This window comes from Sarcophilus harrisii, chromosome 3 (assembly GCF_902635505.1).
Source record: "Sarcophilus harrisii chromosome 3, mSarHar1.11, whole genome shotgun sequence".
In the NCBI taxonomy this organism is placed as follows: domain Eukaryota; kingdom Metazoa; phylum Chordata; class Mammalia; order Dasyuromorphia; family Dasyuridae; genus Sarcophilus; species Sarcophilus harrisii.
The window spans coordinates 293,095,430-293,119,109 of NC_045428.1; the positions used below are offsets into that span (position 1 = coordinate 293,095,430).

The 23,680-nt window shown below is 38.6% G+C and overlaps 1 protein-coding gene across 3 annotated transcripts in view; it reads left to right on the plus strand.

Moving 5' to 3' along the window:
• Positions 1-23,680, plus strand: part of BOC (BOC cell adhesion associated, oncogene regulated) — a 98,596-nt gene that overhangs the window by 60,649 nt on the left and 14,267 nt on the right. For all 3 annotated transcript variants that reach the window (XM_023499000.2, XM_003763587.2, XM_031959669.1), the window contains exons 5-9: positions 7,813-7,959; positions 12,963-13,106; positions 14,927-15,220; positions 15,694-15,966; positions 18,293-18,582. In XM_023499000.2, coding sequence (XP_023354768.1) covers positions 7,813-7,959; positions 12,963-13,106; positions 14,927-15,220; positions 15,694-15,966; positions 18,293-18,582 — 1,148 coding nt within the window. The remainder of the gene's footprint in view (positions 1-7,812; positions 7,960-12,962; positions 13,107-14,926; positions 15,221-15,693; positions 15,967-18,292; positions 18,583-23,680) is intronic.

The following is a 23,680-nucleotide window of genomic DNA, read 5'->3' on the forward strand; positions in this document are numbered from 1 at the left end:
TTCTTATTATCCTAATTTTATAGATAAGGAAAATGAAGCATATAGGGATTAAGTGACTAGACCATAGTCACCCAGATTCTCAAGCACAATACAGAGTATGTTTTAACTCTAGGAAAATTTATTAGATTAACAAGAATTTTCTTTTTTTAATTTGAAGAAACCAGTAAGTTGGCAAGAAAGCCATTCCTTAATCAGAAAGTTTGATCGACAATGAGTTACATTTCCATGGCTGTCAGGGTAGAACTCCAGACTTAACATTGTCTTGGTAACTTCAGAGCTGTTTAGAAAACTCATGTGAGAGCAGCCTTCTGAATCCACACAAGGTGAAGCATCATCACCACCTGCAGCTGATGCCTGTTTTCTGAACATTCCTGCTGATTACTCTGCCTTGACACAGTGATGATTTCTACACATGACCATCTTGATTTTGCTGAATAATGGGGGGCGAGGTTTGGCTTTGGGAAACCTATTTAAAGAGGTAGCCAGACATAGTGAATAGAAGACAGGTCTTGGAAATATGAAAGCCTGAATTTAGATTTCATACCTTATATTTGATATCTATGTGATCTTGGAAAAGTTACTTAAAATCTCTGAGTTTGGGACAGCTTTCTAAGACTTGAAACTAAGATATAGATTGTATAAATAGAGAGGGTTTCCCCATATTGTGAAATCATTGTTTCTTGATGTATGGAACCTGTTTGGGCCCTATTCCAAATATTATTGATTTTCTTTTGTTTGACTGTGAATAGTGGCAATAGCTCTCCACAGAATCTCAGATTTTAAAGTCATTGAATTCAGTTCCCTCATTTTACAGATGGCAAAACTGAGGCATGAACACTTAAGTGACTTTCCCAGGTCACACAGCTAGATATCTTAGGAAGGCTTTGAATACAGGTCTTCCTGATTCCAAGTTCAGGTTCTATCTACTATTACACTGAAACATGAGCTTTCGGAAACTCCATCCTAACCCCTTCCTACATACCCCCTAAAGAAAATAATACCTAACTGGTTTTAAAATCAAGCCTTTATTTTGATTTTATATAATATTGTAGTTTTTCAGCTTCAGCCATTAGGGTGACTATTGCTATGTGTTCACTTAGCACAGTAATACTCTGACATGTTCATCTTTATTCACAGGGTCATAGTTTTTGAGATGAAAGGCCATAAGCTCCAATCCTTGCTTTTTAACAGATAGGAAAACTGAGGCACAGAGGAGTTAAGTGATTTGTCCAGGGTCACACAGCTAGTAAATATCCATAGTGGGATTTTTAACCCAGGTATTTCTTGGATCTATTCACTATATCATGCTGAATCTAGTGATATTATCCTCAGTTTATAGATCAGAACAGAAGCATGAAGAACTTGTGAAATGCTCATATATTTAGATGACCACATGAAAATCAGAGATGGATGGACCCATCTGTCTCTGACTCCCAGTCATGTTGATTTTCCCATTACAATTTGTTATATGCCCTCACTTAAGAGTGTTCTAGGATTCAGTACCACTGGCATTCTGCAGAAGGCGACTGGAAGGACCTGGGAGGAAAATGAAAACAGTGTTTCCAGTAATGGAAACCTTCATGGGAAGCCTTCCCATGGTTCCTAACCTGGCAAGTCCCTGAACAGACATGTTGCTGCCTGAAGCCCGTGTTGGTTGGGGGATAGAACTATCAGAAACTTGCCGTGGGCAATGTTACTGCCTCCCAGTCCAGACAGCATTGCCCAACAAGCCCCTTGTGGTGACACCACAGCTTGGTGGATCTGATCCATACCTGGCCAGAAACAAGCGTGGCGGGGGAGATGGGCAGCAGAGGGGGCGGCCAGAAGATCAGAGTGTTAGTGAAGGATGGGAGGATGGGAAGCCAGAGTCTTCATAAGGATTCTGAGCTAATACAGAAATGGTCACATCTGTTTGCTTTTCAGCGTCAAGATGATGCTGGCTTTTTTCTGGTACTGGTTTGTTCCTTGTCTAGAAATGAACTTTGACTCAGTGCTTAGAGAGGAAGGGGCAAACCTATAGAGAGACAGGAAATAAAAAGGAAATTACGTTTTAAAAGTGAGTTGATGCTAAGTTTGTGCAACACAATTAAGTCTGGAGTAGCAACAGGGGACTTAGCAGATGAATCCTTTGGACCTGAAACCCATGAGAGTTAAGTGACTGGTTCTGAGTCTGGACACGTAAATGCCAGAGACAGCCTTTTAAGACCTGGTCTCAACTGTAAGCCCAACACTCTATCCACTGTGCTCCATTATGTCTTCAGAGGTAAGATGTCTCCCCCTCCCATCCAAAAGGCAAACAAAAAAGCTACTAATTTTGTTATGTGAAAATGGTAGAAAAGAGAAGAAAAGATGGCAGTATGAAATGAGACAATTAATGAACTATCTACTATTCAATCTAATGAAAACTGAAGGATATGAACTCATGACTTAGGTTTATTATCTCTAATTTATCTTGCATCTATCTTGTTTCTACATAATTTGCCTATGATCTTCCCCATTGGATTGTGAATTCCTTAAAGGCAAAAAGCTTTATCTTTTGACTCTTTAAATTTACATCATTTAGCACAGTATCCAGAACTTAGTATTTGTTTAATTAGTGCTTCTTGACTTAATAACTACATTTTATTTTTTAAAAAAATTTAACATAATAGGTTGCCACAGACTTCATAGTCTTAATTAAATGTTTAATCCTAATTTAGAATTGAAGTGGACCTTAGAAGCCATTTCACAGATAAGGAAATTGAAACAGAAGAAATCAAGTGACTTTTTCAAGATCATAAATCTCATAAATGTCAAAAGCAGAATTTGAATCCAATTCTTCCTCTTTCAAAGTATAGTGCTATCTGGCTACTTAGCCATACTACTAAACACTAAATTTCATATATTCTGTAGTAATGTAGCTTTGATAGGGACAACTATTCACGTGGCACTGCTAATGTTGGCACTCCTCCATAGGTTTCCCGTGCCTAGCATACTGTGCAAATGTGAACCAGGGTACCATGTAAATTGAAACATTCATCATGCTGTACAAAGCATGCACATGTGAATCAGTATGACCTCACCCTGTGAAATTGGGAGTTCAACTATAATTGTACTTTGATATATATATCACGTCACCTTGGTATGTAAACTCCTAGAGGGTAGGAACTATGCCAAATATAATGCCCAGCACATTGTGTGTTCCTGATAAGTATTAGCAACCACAACAAAGAAAGAGATGGTCCCAAAAGACTGCTATGATACACGTCATGTGTTAAGAATTGAAAAACCAACATAAGGTGACATGTAACCATTTGATTAATGTGGACTACTTAATAAATGGAGCTAGCAGAATGCACAAAGGGAGGATGCAAAGGATGGAGGTGGAGAGGAAAAAAGAGATTGATGCTGGAAAAACATTCTTTCTAATGGATTTTTCAAATGTATCAGTATGGAGACAGAGGCAGGTGTTAGATCAGATGATTTCTCCATGAAGATCTGACCCATCTTTCTATAGCAACAGTTCGCCATCCCTATTTTTGCTTTTAAAAGCTGGTCTTATTCCCCAGGTTGGTAGCCTGATTGAGGACAGAGGCTGTACTGGTCAAACAGCATAGCAGACTTTTGGGCTAAAGCCTGGTTTTTCTAATATGCTGCCAACCTCATCTTCTTTCTTCATCTGCATCTGCCCTATGGCTGATTAGACACAGTCATAATCCCTGCTCTGTTTGCCTTTTCTCCCTGTAACTCTAGAAAATGGGGGGAAGGTACACTGTTAATCACTTTATTACTCTGCCTTTCGTCAATTAGAAAAACTTTAAGGTTTAACTTAGGCAGCCAAATGGGAACTTTTCTTTTTTCCTGGTGAAATGATTATTGTGTTGATGACTTTTTTTTTAAGCTTGGAAGGCTAGCCTGCTAGATGGCACATGTGGACAAACTAAGTTAGAGTATACTTCTGCTCCATCTGCCCTGACTGTTATGGACATTTTGACACCAGAATGTTAGGGCCAGTTTTCTTTCTTTTCTTTTCTTTTCTTTTTTTTCATTTGTAAGGCAAACTTTAGTACTTCCCTATCTAAATGAATGTCTCCATTGTCCTGAACAATGCAAAAGAAATGGAAATGGATTGCAGAAAGATATGATTGGTGTTTTCTATTTTTGTGGCTCCCTTGAAGCACAGGATGTATGATCTCTACCAGAATTTGCATGGTCAGATGGTTCTGTAAAAAGCCTTCAATTGCAATGTGTCCATAAGTACCATGTTGTTAAGGTGGAGATGACACTGGTTCCAAAATTCATTTCAGTTGCACATTTCTAATTTAAATTTATTTTTGCTCTAAGCAAATTTCTTTGGAACATTTAGGAGAAAGAAAAAAATACAATCCTACCATCAGATCACAAAAGAGAGTTCTTCTTAGCCATTAAGGAATGATTCAGATGCTCGTAAGCCTTCAATAATTCAAAACTTGCTTTGTTTGGAACCTCCCAACTTAGCATATACTATTTGCACCATCCTGAAAGAGGATTAGTATCTTTGCTTTAAAAAAATTCCATTTGCTTTGAAAAAATGAAGTTCCAGATATTTCACTAGAATATTTTGAGCAAGGGCCATGTTTTAATTTTTCATTATTCAGGTCATCCTTATCTCTAAACATGGCCCTTCCATTTCCTAAGATGAAAAGCTCTCCAGCATTATGGATCAATTCATTGAAGCTAATTAAGACATGTCAGCTGTCCTCAAGGAGCCTACAGTCTAATAGAAGGGAGCTATTTATAATTGAAGTACATTAGAGAAATACAAAGTGCTAATTTAGGCAACTTGTCATTATCCTTGTCTCCTCAGATCCTATATATGGTAATGCATTATCTCTCACCCTAATCCACAGTGGAGGAGCAGAGTTGTAGAGTGGAAAGAGAATTGGATTTGGAGTAAATGTTTCTGAGTTCATCTTGTGTGGTATTGAGCAAGTTAATAATCTCTTTGGACTTTACTTTCTCCATCTGTAAAATAATTAGTCTTGATTAAGTGACTTTCCAACTCTAAGTCTGTCATCTCATATATCTCTACAAGAAGCTTTTCTTGACAACAGAGATTGGTTTTCAACTTTGCTTTGTATCCCCAGTACTTAACAAAGTGCTTGGCACATGGTAGGTGCATAATAAATATTTATCGACTTAGTTTTGGTAAAACTAAAGTTAGATGTGGATTTTTTCCCTTGCTTCAATATTTTGAGAATTTAGGCTTTCCTCAGTGTGAGCCCTCCCCTCATTGATGCTGATCACCACTCTACATTGACTTGGTACACTTCCTTCAGAAGTTTCAGTGGTCAAGTCCAACCTGCTGATGAACCTGTTTGAACCTAGTGACTTCATACATTTATTTATCAGGTCCATACTTGAAGCCTTTCCAATTTTGTCAAATCTGCTAGAATCTGGGCTTTAATAACATGACCTTTGAAAATAGAATCACACTAATGTCCCAATGAGACACCGGAGTAAAACTTTGGTAAAAATAGTCACATTTAGCCAGACTTGGATAGGACAATACAATTCAATTAATCAGTAAACATTTGCTCTGGGTCAGGTACCCCAGTAGCTATGGGAACCTTAAAGGCCATTTGAGTTTTGCTGCACAGTGTAAAGTATACTCAAGTCAAAGGGGCAGGGATTGAAGTTCAGAAACCCAAATGCATTTCTATTCTAACTAGGAAGGATGATATTTTTCAGATTATGACATTTCTTCTAAGTGGAAAACTATCTGAAAAATCCTAGGGGGTCTGATCTCTTTGCTTTGTGTAGTGCCTGTAGTTCTGAATTTGGTAATTACTCTTTGGCATTTGGGCATCTAAGTGGGGCAGTGAAAAGAGTACTCAGCCTGCAATTAGGAAGGCTTATCTTTCTAAGTTCAAATCTGACTTCAGACCCATACTAGCTGTGTGACCCTGGGCAAGTCACTTAATTCTGCCTCAGTTTCCCCATCTAGCAAATCAACTGGGGAAGGAAATGTCAAATCCACTCCAGTATCTTTGCCAAGAAAACCCTAAATGGGCTCTTTTATGAGAGATATGACTTTATTCCTGCCTATTGCCTTCTCAAGAGCTAGAGGGGAAAAAAAACAACAAAAGGAGGTAGTGTCTTGTAGTCATTTCACAATAACTTCTAATGCTATTGGTTCTCATAATCTAAGAAGACTTGTGGTAATGTGGTGGAGAAAACAATACCCTTAATACATCAAAAATCTTTCTTGGGGGAGATGGGAAATAAAAGATAAAGGAAGGGAGAGGAAGAGTTAGGAGACTGAAAACTTTTAAGTTTTGCATAGCACTTGGCATGTTATTTGATGACTGTGAGTTAGTTTCTGTTATTTTGAGATGAGAAAACAGGTGTGTGTGTGTGTGTGTGTGTGTGTGTGTGTGTGTGTGTGTATCTGTGTATCACATAGGATTCCTTTTGGAATCTCTTTAAACCTTAGTCTCATTTTTTTAAAAAGGTGAGAAGAGATGTCACCAAAGATTCTTATTCTACTTATTTTGATTTGAGGATTTGCTCCTATTCCTCCTCATTTCATCATAATCTTTTAAGAGATATTTACACGAGCTTGCCACTTTCCCCCAGATGCCCCATTTTCTCTCATGCTCAAAAGCCTGACTGTCCTTTATCCAGCCTGTTGAGGACAATCAGACAGGTTCTCATAGACTTCAGTAACTTCGCCTGTGCTAATTAAACCAAAAGTAATCTATACTGGCCAAGTTAACCCCTTCTGGTCTGTCTTCTTTTCCTGCCCTTCCCCTTTCTGTGCCTTAGAGGATCTCTGAACTTTTTCCATCTTTCCTAGGACAGGGCTCATCCATGCAGATTGAACTATTCACATGTGTCAAGATTGAGGTCATTTTCTATGTAGCCCTAATATAATAGGAAAACATTGGATCTGGAAATTCAGGGTTTAGTTGCTAACTCTGCAAATTATTAACAATTTAATCTTGGAAGTGGAGGAAGGGAGAGCAACTTAACACTGAGCCTTTGAGCCTCAATTTTCCCAGCTATAAAAAGGAGATCATACTGTTTCCTATGCTATCTCTCAGTATTTTTTACAAAGATCAAATAAGATAATGTGTGCACTTGGATTTATAAAGCATAAAAGTGCAATAGAAATATGAGCTATTATTACATCATTGATATCACAATTATAATAATAACTCAACTAGTATCCTGGTTGTAACTTGATCACAGTCTCAGATCTGATAACGTTCTATATTATAACCTGGGAGAAGAGTTGAGGAAATGTATTCCAGCATAGCCCAAAGAAGAGGGCTCATCCTACTTTTTATTTTGTAGTGTGTGTGTTTTTTAACTTAAATTCTGTGGTTTATCTAATCCACATGGTAATGAATGCTTTAGGAAACAGACCATTTCCAACATGATTAAAAATACTTTTTGGGGGGAAGAGTAAAAAAAAAGGCCATTCCCTTCCTTTCTGATCTATATAATGGAAAAGTCAGATATCTAGTGTAGGTGTCAAGTCTCCTGATTCACCCCCTTCATATCCTCTCTGCCCTCCCCATCAGCTAAGCTTAATTGTACCTGGGGGAGTTCCCCTTAAATAATAAGGTTCAATGCATGCAACCCTGTGAACTTTTGTAGATAGTAAATGATGATTCTTCCAAACCTCAAACCCAGACTTCCTGCCATATGTCTTAAAATGTGATATAATCTGATTATAAAAATATGCCAGAAAAAAAAATCAGGAGTTAGATTTGGACTTTTTATAAAGTTTCTCTAATGTTTACAACTTCTAACAACCCAACTAAACAGTTCCCCTTCTTTTCATAGATCTCCAGGACTTCAAATTTGATGGTCAACATATTATTGAAGTGGACGAGGGGAATACAGCTGTTATTGCTTGTGACCTTCCAGAAAGTCATCCAAAAGCCCAGGTTCGCTACAGTGTCAAACAAGAATGGCTGGAAGCCTCTAGAGGTGAGTAGTGGGGAGGGGGGAAGGACAGCAAACTACTAGTATTTCCTGGGCTTTTTACTCAGGTCCCTAAAGTTCCATCACCCTTTTTCAACATTTAGTCTAAGAAAGAAAAACAAGAGTTAGATTCTATCTGTGGATTTATTACTCCTGAGAAAGCAGACATGTATACACTGGAGCACAATTAGAACTGATCTCAGGGTGGGTTTAGGCAGCAGAGGCTATAAAGACAAAAATCACAAGGAGGGTTATAATGATTTAGTGATCTGATCAAGTTATTAAGATAAAATCATAGGTCAGAGGGTAAGAGTAATCACAGTGGTCTTAGGTTATCCTTGGGTTGGGCTGGTTTTCAGAAGGCATATCATGACTGTATCAAATTTGGTCACTGGGCTGGGGGTCGACATGAGTCGGTCTGAGTTGGTTTTGTAGCATAGCAAGGGGAATTGCCAGTTTAGCAAGTGAATACTGCAAGAAATTTCTGAGGTATCCCAGCTTAAGGAAGGCTCAGTTTGTCTCCTGCTTGGCTAATTCTGCTTTCCAGGTCAATTTGGCCTCTACTGGATACAGGGGAGCTCAGCCAAATTTTACTAAGCAAATCTCAAGATGCTTAGTAAAAATTATTAACTGCCTCAGTCAGCAAACTACTGGTCTATCTTAAAGTACCTAAATAAAGTCCTAATCTCAGCACTGATTTTTCTGCTACTTCCCCAAATCTTTAAACCATTGGAAGTTGTCCTCTCCACCCAGTCTCTAGAGTGAATTTCATCGTCCCTAGGATATGCTGTTGGAATTTATTTAATTCAATGCTTCCTGTCTCTCCCATCTCCAGTTCATATTCCACACAGCTGCCTAAATTGTCTTTCTAAAAACTCAGATCTGATAATGTCATTCTTGTCTTGAGAATCCTTGGCTGGCTTTCTGTTGTCCCTAAGACAAAAAGACAAACTGGTTCTGGCTTCCCTTTCTATACTTATTGATGCTTATTCTCCTTCATGCACTCTATATTCTAATCAAACTCAGCCATTGCTGAGGTTACCCCCTTATGCTTCAAGTACATTTCTTCTTCAATTCTACTGCTTAAAATCCTGGGCTTATCTTCATTGCCCAGCTCACATATCACTTCCTTGACCTCTTGTTCTTAACCTCTCTAGTGCCTTCTCCCTCTTCAGCCTTTCTTGTGTTTACTTAGCTGCTCCCATGTTGTATTCCTCCTTAACAGGATTATTTGTTGTAGTTGAATGTTAATTCTCAGGCTAGAATACAGTAGGTGTTCAACTGAATTGAAAACTCCATCCCTTGATTGACCAGAGAACTCATGTTTGTCTTCTTTTTTTAACTTTTCCCCAAAGAATATCTCACCATTTGGCAGTCCTGAGGAATATCTCTACATTTGTCATTTGATCCTTCTCAGTTCTGACAGTGATGGATTTGTGGTCTTTTTTTAATGGATTTTCTCCATTCATCTCAGAGCCTCCAACCAGGAAAATATCTGTTATTTCCTAGAATGTGCTATCTCTCCCTCCCTCCCAAATTTAGCCATCTCTCATGGGTTAGAGATTATTGCTTGGAAATGAATCCAACTTTTTTGTAGGATGGTAGGACAAAGATCTATTTTTTTCTCCCCTAATTTTTATAAGAAATGAGAGAGATCTGAACTGATTTGTCTCAATAGTAAAAAGCAGAGCTAGGATTCAAAACTAGGTTCTCTGGTGCCAAACAAATGTAGGGCCCTTTAGCACCCTGAAAAGCTCTTTCCCTGAAATAGTTTTTGATTTCCTTACAGCTACTGGAATTTCACGATCATTCCTTTTATTTTATTTAAGAGCTTTATTATTTTCCTTTTGTTTTTACATTATAATTATTGTTGATTGATTGATGATAAAATGGCAATAAAATGGGTGTGTATCAATTGAGTAATGGCTGAACAAATTGTGGTATATGAATGTAATAGAATATTATTGCACCATAAGGAACAACAAATATGAGGGATTCACAGAAACATGGATAGACTTGTCTAAAATGATGCAGAGCACTCCCTCCCCAATACACATACACACAATCACCCACACACACACTCACAAACTTTCTTTGTAATGAAGAAAAACCATTTAAACAAAGCCTTCTGACATTGTATCTACTTCTGATAAGATACACTAAGCCCCGTGCTCATAATAACCCTACTTTACTAAGAGGAAAATGTGTTTCCTTATCAGTTCTGAGTTTAGAGATTGGATTACGCCCTTCATTATTACCCTTGACATTATCATCATCATTGTGTGTCTTGACATACTTCTCTTGTTTTTGCTTTCTTCCCTTTGTATCACTTTATGCAACTCTTTCCCTATTTCCACGAATCCCTCCACGAATTGTTCCTTATGGTGCAATAATATTCCATTACATTCATATAACACAATTTGTTCAGCCATTACCCAATCGATATACTCATTTTGTTTCTATTTTTGTTTTACTATCAATCAATCAATAAGCACTTATTAAGTGCTTATTCTGTGCTGGGAACTGTGCTAAGCACTAGGGATGCAAAGAAAGGGCAAAAGATAGTTTCTTGAATGCCGTTGCCAATCTTTTCTGATTTTCTTTGTTAATCTTAGAGGTACCTACCTAAGTAGAATATTAGATAGAATACTGGGCCTCATAGCTTCCCATCAGCCATATAGCCATCATTATAGGATTATAATTTATAGAGTAATAGGAAACCTTAAAAACCATCTAATTCAACCTGCCCATTGTATAAATGGGTAAACTGGGGACTGAAAAGCACAGATAATTAGTTTAAGGCCCCATAGAATGAAGACGAGTAATGAAACCCCAAATGCAGTGTTCTTTGCTGCCATGATGTGACCTAAAGGCCTTACAGAATAGAGGAAAAAACTGAAACAGTCTCCAGGAGAAACTGGTTGCCAGCCACATAACACAGCGAAGAGGGAATATGTATTAGAGACATAAAAGCCATTTCCTCCTGTGGCCATTCTGGCTTCTTCAAACCACATAGCTCTCCCCTATACCTAGAATGTGCTCTCTTCTTTACCTTTGCCCCTGGGAAAGGGTCAGTTCAAGGGCCACTTCTTTTAAGCAGCCGTTCCTGAATTCTTGGTCTCCTCTCACCCATCATCCCCAAAATCTTTGTGTATTTTTCTTTTGCTATAAATTCAGTGTTTACTTATCTGGAGACAAAGATAAGTCTTCTCAGAGTAGACTGGCAGGTCGCTGAGAGCAGAGATTGTCTCACATTTGCATTTGTATGCCTAGCACAATGCTTGGCACACGGCAGGTCTTTATTCTTGTTGGTTAATTGAGTGTCAGTTCAGAAAACTAGGGAGATACAGACTATCACAAACCAAGATAGATGTCTTTGTTTGTAAAAATGGCCTATTCTATGAAAAAATTCTTGGGAAAAATTATCAAGATTCATAGTTGCTTTTATTCACCTTATTACCAAGTTCTTTCCATATATATATATATATATATATATATATATATATATAAAATATATACTTATATATCCACATGATACATATGTGTGTTGGTATATGTATACATATATGTTGTGTGTGTTGTGTGTACATTTATATTGTACATGTATGTATGTGTGTGAATTGTGTGTGTGTGTGTGAGTGTCTACATATGTATGTATTTTTCCTAAGATGGGGATGGGGTGGGCACAGGCAGGGAATGAGGGAAGGAAGGGTTTTAATTCTCTCTTGCCACCAGCGGAAGCTAGACAGCCAGACCTCTCCCCAAAGCTTGCTCCAGCCCCAGAAAATTTATAGGAACCCCATTCACCTCACTGAATTGCTGTTAACACCAGTACACCTGGGGCTGTTGCCTCACTCCCACATGTCTCCTGGCATGGCTTGTCTGGAGCTGCAGGGACAAAGCCCTCTCCCCGGGAAGAAAAGCAAAACAAAGAGGGAACTGACAAGTCAGTATCTTACCTGCAGAAAGACGCTGAAAGCCACAGTGGCAGTTGGGGTGTCAAAGAGGAGGAGAATCTGCCCCCTGGTTAATTAAACCTTCCCTCGCCATACTGGGGTCCACTGCCCACATCCCAGAGAGAAAGGAATCCCGAAGAATAAGCTTCCTCTGGGAGGTGTTTTAAGAAAAGCAGAGTTTCATTGAGCTGACATAACAATGATGGCTTAAATTTCATCCATTCATGCAACAAATGTTTGTTAAATGCTTGCTTTGTATAAGATGCTGAGGTGGTAAAGATACAAAGATAAGATGATATGATAAGATGATATGCTGGCAGACATACAAAGATAAATTAGACCTTACCCTTAAGGAGTTTACATTCTAGTAGGGGAAAATAATGCTTGTATTTAAGTAGTTGTGATATAAAATAGAGTCTGTGGTAATTCTGGAGGAGCATTACTAGGGAATCGTAACAGAAGCACATAGAGGAAGAAATCATTTTGGCAAAGGGCTTCAGAGAAGGACTCATAAAGGAAATGGCATTTGAGCTGGCCCAGGCATGACTGGTAAGGTGTTTTATAACACTTACTGTTTTTCAAAGTGATTTCACATTCATTATCTCATTTAATTTTTGCCATAACTCTGTGAAGTGAGCAGGGCATGTATTTTCCCAGTGGTCTATTTTTTTTTTATTACACTACATGTCCTCCCTTTACTCCATTTTTAGATGATTCATTCCAGGGAATCAGATGCAATTCATGAGTTTTCTCATGCCTTTTCACCTTTTCCCTATTTGGAACAGATTGGGACAAAAGAGGGACAATTTGGTCAAATAAATGAAACACTGGAGTCAAAGACTGTGGATTGAGGTCTGCATCTAGTGCTTAATATCTGTGGAACTTTGATCATCTTCCTGAGCCTCCGTTTTCTCATCATCTGTCAAATACCTAGATTATTTCTGAAGTCCCTCTTAGTTCTAGGTCTATGATAGAGAGATAAAAATGTGCTTTGCCTTGCTCAAAGCAAAACTCATGAATTGAAGTCCTATCTGTTCCTTGTCTCTTTGACAGACAATTACCTGATCATGCCATCAGGAAACCTCCAGATTGTCAATGCCAGCCAGGAAGATGAAGGGATGTATAAGTGTGCTGCATATAATCCTGTGACTCAGGAAGTGAAAACTTCTGTCTCCAGCGATCGGCTTCGTGTGCGACGTAAGAGAACCTGGTTCTTCTGGGGATGGGGAATGCTTCACCTTTTGAAGAGGGAAGGAAGGAAGAAGGAGCCTGAGAACATGTTCTCTCCTTTTTCTGCAATCCTGTCTCAGTAGGCAAAGAATGGCACTCCTCAGAAAGCCACAGGTAGCAATGTAGGCTCAGTGTTCTAAGATCGAGAGGCTAGAGGGTTATTTTTTTTTAACCAATGCTTTCATCTTTAAGAAGCCGTGTTCCCAAGGAGAAGCTGTATTTTGACCCTCTCCCTAAAACAGATCACCCTTTGCACCTCTTTTCTGGGAGCTGTAACAAGGAGCCAGCATCTCCCATCATACTGCCAGAAATTCATAGATTTCTTTTTCAGGGAAGGATGAGAGTAGTAGTCATGCATAAAACAAAAGGTTTCCAATTTTTTCCCCTGTTGCTATGCCTATGTAGAAGAAATGAAAAAGTTTATAATGGACTTATGTTTCTCAGTCTTTGTCCCAATTACTCTTGTGCAGTATTAAAAATTAGAAAAGCTTAATATATATGTTTCATGAGGACCAAGATCATAAGATCAGAAAGATAAAGCTGGATATCTTATTAGGGGTTTTAAAAACAGCATTAGAAATTACAAAAGCTTACTATATATGTTTCATGAGGACCAAGATCATAAGATCAGAAAGATAAAGTTGGATTTCTTATTAGGGGTTTTAAACCAAAGTTCTGTGAATTTAAAAAAAAAATTACATTTTTGGTAACTGTAGTCAATAGTCAATAACCAACTAAAACAATTATCAAGCATTTACCATAAACCAGATACTGTGTTAAGTGCTAAGAAAAAAAAAGAGCCCCTGCTCTTAAAGAACTTATAGAAGTTATGAGCTGTCTATAAAAGGACGCTTTGGGAGTTTTTTGTTTCACTCTCTAATAAGAGAGGAGAGACCACTGAGATATTGAAGAGATAATGAGTACCAAAGTTAAAGATTGTTCATGATGAGATTCAGTGACATGATAGAGCACAGAAAGCCAGGTTGGAGCCAGGGAGACATTCAAATCTGGCTTCAGATGTTTACTGGCTAAGTAACCCTGCACAAGTCACTTAACCCTGCTTTCCTCAATTTCCTCATCTGTGAAATGAACTGGAAAAAGAAATGGCAAATTCTTCCAGTACCTTTGCCAAGAAAGCCCCAAAATAGACTCATGAAGAATCAGATATGACTGAACAGCAAGAATCATGGGGGGCAGGGAGATGGTGTTTATAAAGTTAGAATCAAGCAGAACAGCTGGTGGGGAATAGAATTGGACTGCTTTGTAGTCCCATGCATTTTACTTTATGCATTTAAGAACATTATTCTGTAAAAGAGTCTATATATAGGTTTCACCAGATTGTCAAAGAGGTCCATAAGACCAAAAAAATGAGACCCTCTTCTACAAATTACCTGATCTGAGCTCTCATTTCATGGATGAGGAAAGTGAAGTAGTGGGAAATTAAATGACTTTTCCAAGTGTATTAGTATTAGTCAGGAGCAAAGTGGAATTCTGAAATTAGGTCCTCTGGTGCAGTGCTTATTAAGTCAGAAGCTCTATGAGGGTAGTTATGGTACACTCACGTGTTTTCCTGGGGCTGGGTGTTCAGGACTGACCTCTGCTTTCCCTGGGAGTACAATCTCAAGTGGCTCAGGCACCGAGAGTTTGTTACTTTCCATGGGAGAGTGTTTCAAGCTTGATTCTCTCAAGTCTTACCGGGCCAACATTACTGACTTTGTATCTGTCTCTTTTGGAAAACAGTAGATTACAGACTCTATGCTTTTGTTTTCTCTTCTCTATCATCTCAGGCTCTACTGCTGAAGCCGCTAGGATAATTTACCCTCCAGAAGCTCAGACCATCATTGTGACCAAGGGCCAGAGCCTTATCCTGGAGTGTGTGGCTAGTGGAATCCCTCCTCCAAGAGTCACCTGGGCTAAGGACGGATCCAATATTGTGGGCTACAACAAAACCCGTTTCCTGCTCAGCAACCTCCTAATTGATACTACCAGTGAGGAGGACTCTGGAAGCTACAGATGCATGGCTGACAATGGAGTTGGAGAGCCAGGAGCCGCAGTCATCCTCTACAATGTCCAAGTGTTTGGTGAGTTCCACCTTCATTTTTGTCTTTTCCCTTCCTCCACCTTCATTTTTGTCTTTTCCCTTCCTCCACCTTCATTTTTGTCTTTTCTCTTCCTCCACCTTCATTTTTGTCTTTTCCCTTCATCCACCTTCATTTTTGTCTTTTCTCTTCCTCCACCTTCATTTTTGTCTTTTCTCTTCCTCCACCTTCATTTTTGTCTTTTCTCTTCCTCCATCTTCATTTTTGTCTTTTCCCTTCCTTGTACTATTATTCCCCTTCACAAATGAGTGAAATTAGGCTTATATTGTCAGGTCCTCAGGTTGTACAGTGAACAAATAGCAGAGTAGGAACTCTGGAATCAGAGTATAACAAAGTTTTCATGAGAGCCAGCTTCTTTTAACTTTTCTAATATCATTCAGTTTAAAGCATAGGTAGAAGTAGCAGATTTCTTCCTCTTGTAACCATTGTAATCTTCCTTTTTCCCCTCCATGAAGAGCCCCCTGAAGTCACCATGGAACTATCTCAGCAGATCATCCCATGGGGGCAGAGCGCCAAATTTACCTGTGAAGTACGGGGGAACCCTCAGCCCTCGGTGCTTTGGCTGAGAAATGCTGTGCCCCTTGCTTCCAGCCAGCGTCTGCGTCTCTCCCGTAAGGCCCTACGGGTGGTGAGCGTAGGTCCTGAGGATGATGGGGTGTACCAGTGCATGGCAGAGAATGAAGTTGGAAGTGCCCAGGCTATGGCACAGCTGAAGACAGCCCGGCCAGGTGAGTTGGTCCAAAACATCCCATATGCTTTTGGCTACACCATTTTCGTCTCTATTTTATTCATTGCTTACTTTTAACTTTGTAGAGTAAAGAAAAGATAACCAACCCCCCTTCAGTTTAATTCAGTTAAACAAGTGTTAATTAAAAGCTAATCATCAGTGTTTCGATTTTGAGAAGATTTTGGGATCTTGATGTAAAAAGGAGAATTATATGCATGAATGATTCAAGACTAATGGAAAAAGAACATAGTGTGTGTGTGTGTGTGTGTGTGTGTGTGTGTGTAATTAAAAACCAATATGAGACAGTCTGGAAGTCTATAATAGACTACTGAATTGCATATAAACCTCAAATTCTGAAAAATGCATTTTACATTTACAAAAAATGCTGTGAATAGTATAAGGTAGGTAACTGGTCAGTCTGAAGGGGGAAGGCATCATGAGGAAAGTGTTGTTTTGCTCATTCTAATCTACTTTCAGCTGATTTCTAATTCTTTTTTTTTTAAAGCTTTTTATTTTCAGAATTATACATGAACAATTTTTCTAAATTAATTTTCTAAATTAAACAAAATTTCTAAATTCTAAATTTTCTAAAGCTTTGCAAAACCTTGTGTTCCAATTTTCCCCCTTTTCATCCCACCCCCTCCCTTAAATGGCAAACAATCCAATATATGTTAAACATGGCAAAAATATATGTTAAATCCAAAATATACATACATATTTATACAATTCTCTTGCTGCACAAGAAAAATCATATCAAAAAGGGAAAAAAGAAAATAAAATGCAAACAACAACAAAAAAGGTGAAAATGCTATGTTGTGATCCACTCTCATCTCCCACAATCCTCTCTCTGGGTGTAAATGGCTTTCTTCATCACAAGACCACTGGAACTGGCCTGAATCATCTTATTGTTGAAAAGAGCCATGTCCATCAGAATTGTTCATTATATTAATTTCTAATTTCTCGTTGTCCTACAGACTCGACTGATACTATTCTCAATCCATTGTTGTTGGTGGTGCTTAAATAGTTTTTCCAACTGATTCTGCATGATCCCTTTTAGGGTTTTCTTGGCCATTTTTTCCCCCAACTCATTTGACAGATGAGGAAATTGAGATAAATAGGGTTAGATGATATGCCTATGGATATACACCCAGTAAGTGCCTGAGGCCGTATTTGAACTCAATTTCTATATTCTATACTACCTTAGCTGCCCCAACTTAGTTCTATTCATTACCTCAACAGAACAGGAGAAAAAGTTCTGAGCATTCCATAGTAATGGCCCTTAAAGAATAATGGCACTCCTCAGTCCCTTTCTACCTACTCCCTATTAATGCTGGACAAGGTTAAGTGTTTTCATGAGGACAGGGATCATAGAAGTGAATTTGGAGGGGACCTTTATTTACTCCAGCCTCCTCATTTCACCAATGAGAAAACTGAGTCGAGGCCACATTGGTACTAAATGGAAGATTCATGTCCTTTGATATATAGCTTTAAAAATTATATATTCTGTAAGGACAGGAATAGGTTCCTATTGATCTTTATATCTCCCCCAGGATCTAGTACAGTGCTCTGGATACATTAGGCTTTTTATACATTTTAATCTGAATTTGGTGAATTTTAATATTTGGGCCTCTATCATCTTAGAAGGAAAGAGAGAAGAACCTTTTAATACTCGTGAATCATGTGAACCACATAATCTGTGCATTATAACTCAGGCTGTCTAAGGGAAGCATTTCAGACACCATCTTCTCCAGTGTCATAGTATCATAACACTCCTTCCCATCTTAGGAAGGAGCCTGACTGGGCAATGCAGAAATCTGGGTGTTATTTAGTTACAGAGGAGTATAGTACAGATTAGTATGATTCACTGGCACCAGAGTGCACAGAGTGCTAGTCCTGGAGCCACGAAAACCTCAGTTGAAATCTGGCCTCAGTTGATGTGTGACTCTGGAACATGTCACTTAATCCAGTTTACCTAAGTTTCCTTTTATGAAAATGAGCTAGAGAAAGAAATGGCAAACATATGTTTGCCTTAACCCACAGGAATAAAAACTGAACACCTACTCTTGATTGTTTTTAAGAAAAACCCATGGATAGTATAGTCCTTGGGGTCATGAAAAGTCACATATGACTGATATTCATTTATTATAATTTTTATTTTCCATATCACAGCTTCAAAGTCTCACTTCCCAAGTCTCCTGGTTCCCTTTGACTCTTTTCTCTATTTTCAAGCAAATAATGTCCAGTAAAGGCAAGTTCTAACAATCTCAGGCAAGTAGGTGCATTTAAAATGGCTCTTCCTCGCATCTACTTTTCTCTTTTGTTTTTAGGAACAACCCTGAAACCATGGCGAGAGGCCAAGTTTGGATCAGCTCAGTCTCCCACACCACCCGCTAGGCCTAGCAGCCCTGACAGGACACTTCTGAGGCCTCGGCCAACAGTCCTGCCTGCCTCCTTACAGTGCCCCACTGCCAAGGGGCAGGTGTCTCCGGCGGAGGCTCCCATCATCCTCAGCTCTCCGAGGACATCCAAGACAGACTACTATGAGCTGGTGTGGAGACCTCGGCATGAAAGTGGCAACAGAGCCCCAATCCTGTACTACCTGGTGAAACACCGCAAGGTATGATTCTCCTGGTCCATCTGCCCGCCTCGCAGTGTTGAGGTAAAGGTGGACTCACCCCGACTTTGTTGCTGGGGGGTTTCTAAAATCAATGATGTCTTCTTTCTAAAGATTTCTAAAATCAATGATGCCATAAGAAATTTGACAACCAGTTTTTTTTTTTCCTTGTCTTATGTACCTGCTCAGAACCCCACAAGGTTTCACAGACAGGGAGTTTTCTGGAGTCATATATTATTACACCTATCTCCATCTCATCCCCACTGGAGTTTGCCACTTGAAGACTATCCCAACCTTCTTCTCCCTACCAGAACCCAAACAACCAGACTATCAGGATACAGACCATATTAGGGGTAGCTGTGTGGGTGGAGAAAAGGTGTCATTGTGAGAGATGCTAAAAATGAAAGGTGATATGGAAATTACAAACCTAAGAAAAATATGGCTCCCTCAACAGAAATTGGGAAGTGGAATTGATATTCTTCAAAGCTGTTGATGCTTATCAGTCAAAAGAGCTGTGGTTGGCTAGGGTACCACAATTATGAAGGAGCAGCCACATGAATGTCTAATAAACTCAAGAAAGAGCTGTGTTTTTAGTCTACTCAAAACTTTTATTTTTCCCAGAAGTGATATATTACAATTTATTATAATTGTATATTATAACTATTGTGTAAAACCATACAATATTATACAGGGAAATGTACTATTATTATTATCAGTGTCAATATCCTGTTAATAATAATCATATTTTTTCCCCTTTGGAACCACTCTAGATGGTTTGAGACCAAATGGACAATGTGAAAGAACACTGAATTTGGAATCAAAAGAACTTAAGTTTAAATCCTGCCTATGTTACTAAGCAAACTATTATTTCTTTGTACCTCAGTTTCCTCATCTATAAAATGGTTACATTAGATTAGATTATCTCTATGGTCCCTTCTAATTCTTGACTGTATAATCATTAGTATTCTGCTGATATTCTAGCAATGGCAAACTGTCCTTGGGGACAGAAAAACACAAGCCAGTTGTTTTAAGCATGTTTTCTATGGAAGTTTCAAGTGTTCTTCCACAATTTTTGGAATCGAATTTTAATTCTACCTTTGCCCAGCAGGTATTGTAAAATATAAACTGACTGCACATTTCAGACCTCAAGTATTCCTCTTTGAATAGCAGGCTCTCTGTCAAGGGAATATTCAGCAGATCCTTTGGGGAGAAAGCCATTTGACTCATTTGGAGTAGTATTATTACATCTATGCCCATCCATCTCATCCCCACTGAAGTTTGCCACTTGAAGGCTATCCCAACCTTTTGGAGTATTAATTATAATAAACACAGTAAGGCTGAGTATATATTCACTACTTAAAGATACCTGTTTGTCTTCAGAGGAGATTCCCATTATTTTCTAGTTGTTTTTTTTCCTTTTAAAGAATCTATAAGAACATTTGTCTTCATACTGTGTACACAACTTTCTTGTTTTTTTAAATAGTATTTTATTTTTCCAAATACAGTTTTCAACATTCACCTTTGCAAAATCTTGTGTTCCAAATTTTTCTCCCTCTCTCCCCCTGTCGTTTCTTGCTTTATTTTCCTTAAGAGAACAAGCATTTTCTTGAAAAACTTTTTCAATAAGTTCACCACGTAATGATACTTTTTCCTCTTCAGAAGAAGTCAACATTTATTAAGCACTAACTGTATATCAGGCAATAAATAGTTGAGGATGCAAAAAAAGACCAAAAATGATCCGTGCCTTCAAGGAGCTTATAGTCTAATGGGTAGGACAATAGGCAAACAACTATGTGCATACAAATTGTATACACACACATTTGATTGGAGTAGTAAGGGGCAGGTAGATGTTGCAATGAATAGCAAACTGGACTTGGAGTTAGGAAAACTCATCTTCCTGAGTTCAAATCCAGCCTCAGGCACTTAGTAGCTTTTATTCTATAGATGAGGAAACTGAGTCAAAAAAATTAAGTGACTTGCCCAGGATCCTATAAGCTGGTAAGGTCCAATGCCAGATTAAAAGAAGATTGGAAAGGTAAGAAAAGGCTAGGTTGCCCTAGAATTTTATATTTGATCTTGTAAGTGATAGGAAGATTTACTAATAGGATAATGATATAGTAAGTTTATTAAATAAGTGACTGATATGCTCACACCTGTATTCTAGGGAAATTGGGTTGGTAGCTGAGTAGAAGATAGACTGGAGTGAGAAGATTTAAGGCAAGGAGATTACATTCGGGCAGCCGGGTGGTTCAATGGATAAAGCAATTAGACTTGAAGTCAAAAAGACCTAAGTTCAAATTCACCTTCAGACACTAATTGTTTAACCTTGGCCAAATCACTTAACTCTCTTTGCCTCAGTTTCCTCATCTGTCAAATGAGCTAAAGAAGGAAATGACAAACCACTTCAATAGCAATAGTTTGACATTGCTAGAGTATCTGCAGAGTACTAATGATTATGTAGAAAAGAGTTGTAAGGGACCATAGAGATCACCTAGTCTAATGGAACCATTTTATAGCTGAGAAAACTGAGGCACAGGGAAGTAATAGCTTGCTCACTAGCAGAAGCAGGATTTAAACTTAAGTCCTCCTGATTCCAAATTCAGTGTTTTTTCCAAAACATCACATTGTCCTTTTGGTCCTAAACTATCTGGAGTGGTTCCAAAGGGAAAATTTGCCAAGAAAATCCTAAATATGATCACAGAGAATTAGACGTGACTGAACAGCATTGTCACCTTTTTTAGGCACCCAGAAATGCTCATCCTATTAGCCCCTAGTAGGTCAGTGCCTTGCAGCAAGCAGACTAATGAGAAAAGGAATACAAAAGTCTCAAACACAAGGCAGTTTTGCATAGAAGGAGGTGCCCCAGAATTCCTTTTCCTGTGTAACTGGACTCCTCCCTCTCATAGGATTATACTAAATGGATAGGAAGAGAGGAGGAAACAAAATTCCCCTGGTCCCCAAGCAAAAAGACCTGAGGTTGACAAGGATAATATTTTTAATGTATTTATGTAGCCACCAAAGCTATCCCACTGAGCAATATACTGGCAGGGACCAGGTTCTGGTGATCCGGAAATGCCAGCACTCTGACAATTTATCTTTTTGTCGTGTTTGACAGTGACTAATTACCTTGACATTAATTTTTTTTTTTATTGCTGAGCCCAGGGAAAATATGGGGACTGAGAGGGGAAGATTGAGGGGATTGGGGGAAGCCAGAAAAGCAGTGTCCCTGCCCTTGGGGGCTCTGGGGATCCGCTCTTGGGCTGCAAAGGCTCAGGTGCTCCTAGAGTTCCTAACAGTTACCGATAAGGCAGAAACAAAGTTTCTTTCTTGAGAGTCTTTGTGTCTGAGATTACAACAGACAAAAAGTTGAAAAACACAAGAGTGAACACATTAGGTTTTCTTTTTCCATGCTCCCTTCCACAACAGGAAACTGAAATCATCCTGACAGGTTTTGCTTTTTCACACGTGTGTAACACGTTTCCTTTCCCGGTCCATCTTGCACATTCCCTGTGCTACCGTGTTTGGATTTCCAACACCGCTGGGGATTCTCAGCTTATGAAAACCTCACCCTTTTGGCACAAATGAAGAAAAACTGATATTCAGCCTAAAACATCCTTGTGCCTTGAATGGTGGGCTTTGTTCTTTGGTAATATTACACTGGGGGATAAAAGTCTTTTCCTACCAGTCATTTCCTTCTTGGCAAATTCTGACTATGCTTTTCAGTAGAAATCCCTCACTTTCGGTAATTCAAAGTATTGTAGATTTAGAGCTGGAATGGGGTCTAAGAGGCTATAAAGTCCAACCTCCTCAAATTACAGATGAGGAAATTGAGGCTCAGAGAGGTTGCAGTCTTCCCAGAGTTGCACAGCTAGTGAGTGACTGAGAATTTTAAGTTGATTTTACCTGATCCCAAGTCCAATGTTCTGTGTGCTGTGCCTTATTGCCTCAAGGAGCACCACACAGGCATTCTAGGCACAGGAAATAGTAGAGGAAATACTGAATTCTGATGTTTGCAATTAGATCATTTTGGTTGGGATGTAGAACATATAGAATCATAGAAATCTAGAACAGAAGTAGCCATGGAGATCATCTAATCCAACCTCATTTTTTAAAAATAATAGGTAAAGAAACTGAAGTCTAGGAGCAGTGAGGTAGCACAGTGGATAGAGCTCTGGGTTGGGAATTAGGAGGCCTGAGTGCAAATATGACCTCAGATACTTACTAGCTGTGTGACTCTGCTCAAGTCACTTAACCTTATCGGCCTCAAGTCTCCTCTTCTATAAAATGGGGATAATAATAGCACTTATCTCCTAGGATTGTTGTAAGGATCAAATGAGATAATGATCATAATGCATTAAGCATAATACTTGGCACATAGTAAGAGCTACATAAAGATTAGCTGGTAAGTGACTTGCCCAAGATCACACAGTTAGGAGATTATTAAGGGGAGTGCTATGAAATGCCTAGAAAGAAAATCTAGATTCAAATTGTAAAGAATCAAGGCAAAGAGGTTGAATTTTATTCTTTTTTATTAAAACTTTTTATTTTTCAAAACATATGCATGGATAATTCTTCAACATCAACCCTTGCAAAACCTTGTGTTCTGTTTTTCCCCCTTCCTTTTCCCCCTCCCCTAGATGGCAAATAAACATGGTAGAAATAAATGTTAAATCCAATATATGCATACATATTTATACAGTTACTTGCTGCACAAGAAAAATCAAATCAAACTGGAAAAAATTAGAAAGAAAATAAAATGCAAGCAAACAACAACAAAAAGAGTAAAAATAGTATGTTGTGAACCAGTCCTCTCTCTGGGTGTATATGGCTTTCTTCATCACAAGATCATTGGAACTAGTCTGAATCAGGTTGAATTTTATTCTTGAAAAAGAAGTCATAGGAAAGTGACAATCTCAGACCTATACTTTAGGAAAAACTATTTTGGCAGCTTGATATAAGATAGTTTAGAGCAAAACTTTTACAATTCTAAAATTGTGATTCCAAAAAGAAGTCACATTACTGCATATGAGGGTCATGAAAAATTTGACAGTAAAAAGGGTTTTGAACCCACTGACCAAAAATGAATTCAAAACTAAGCATA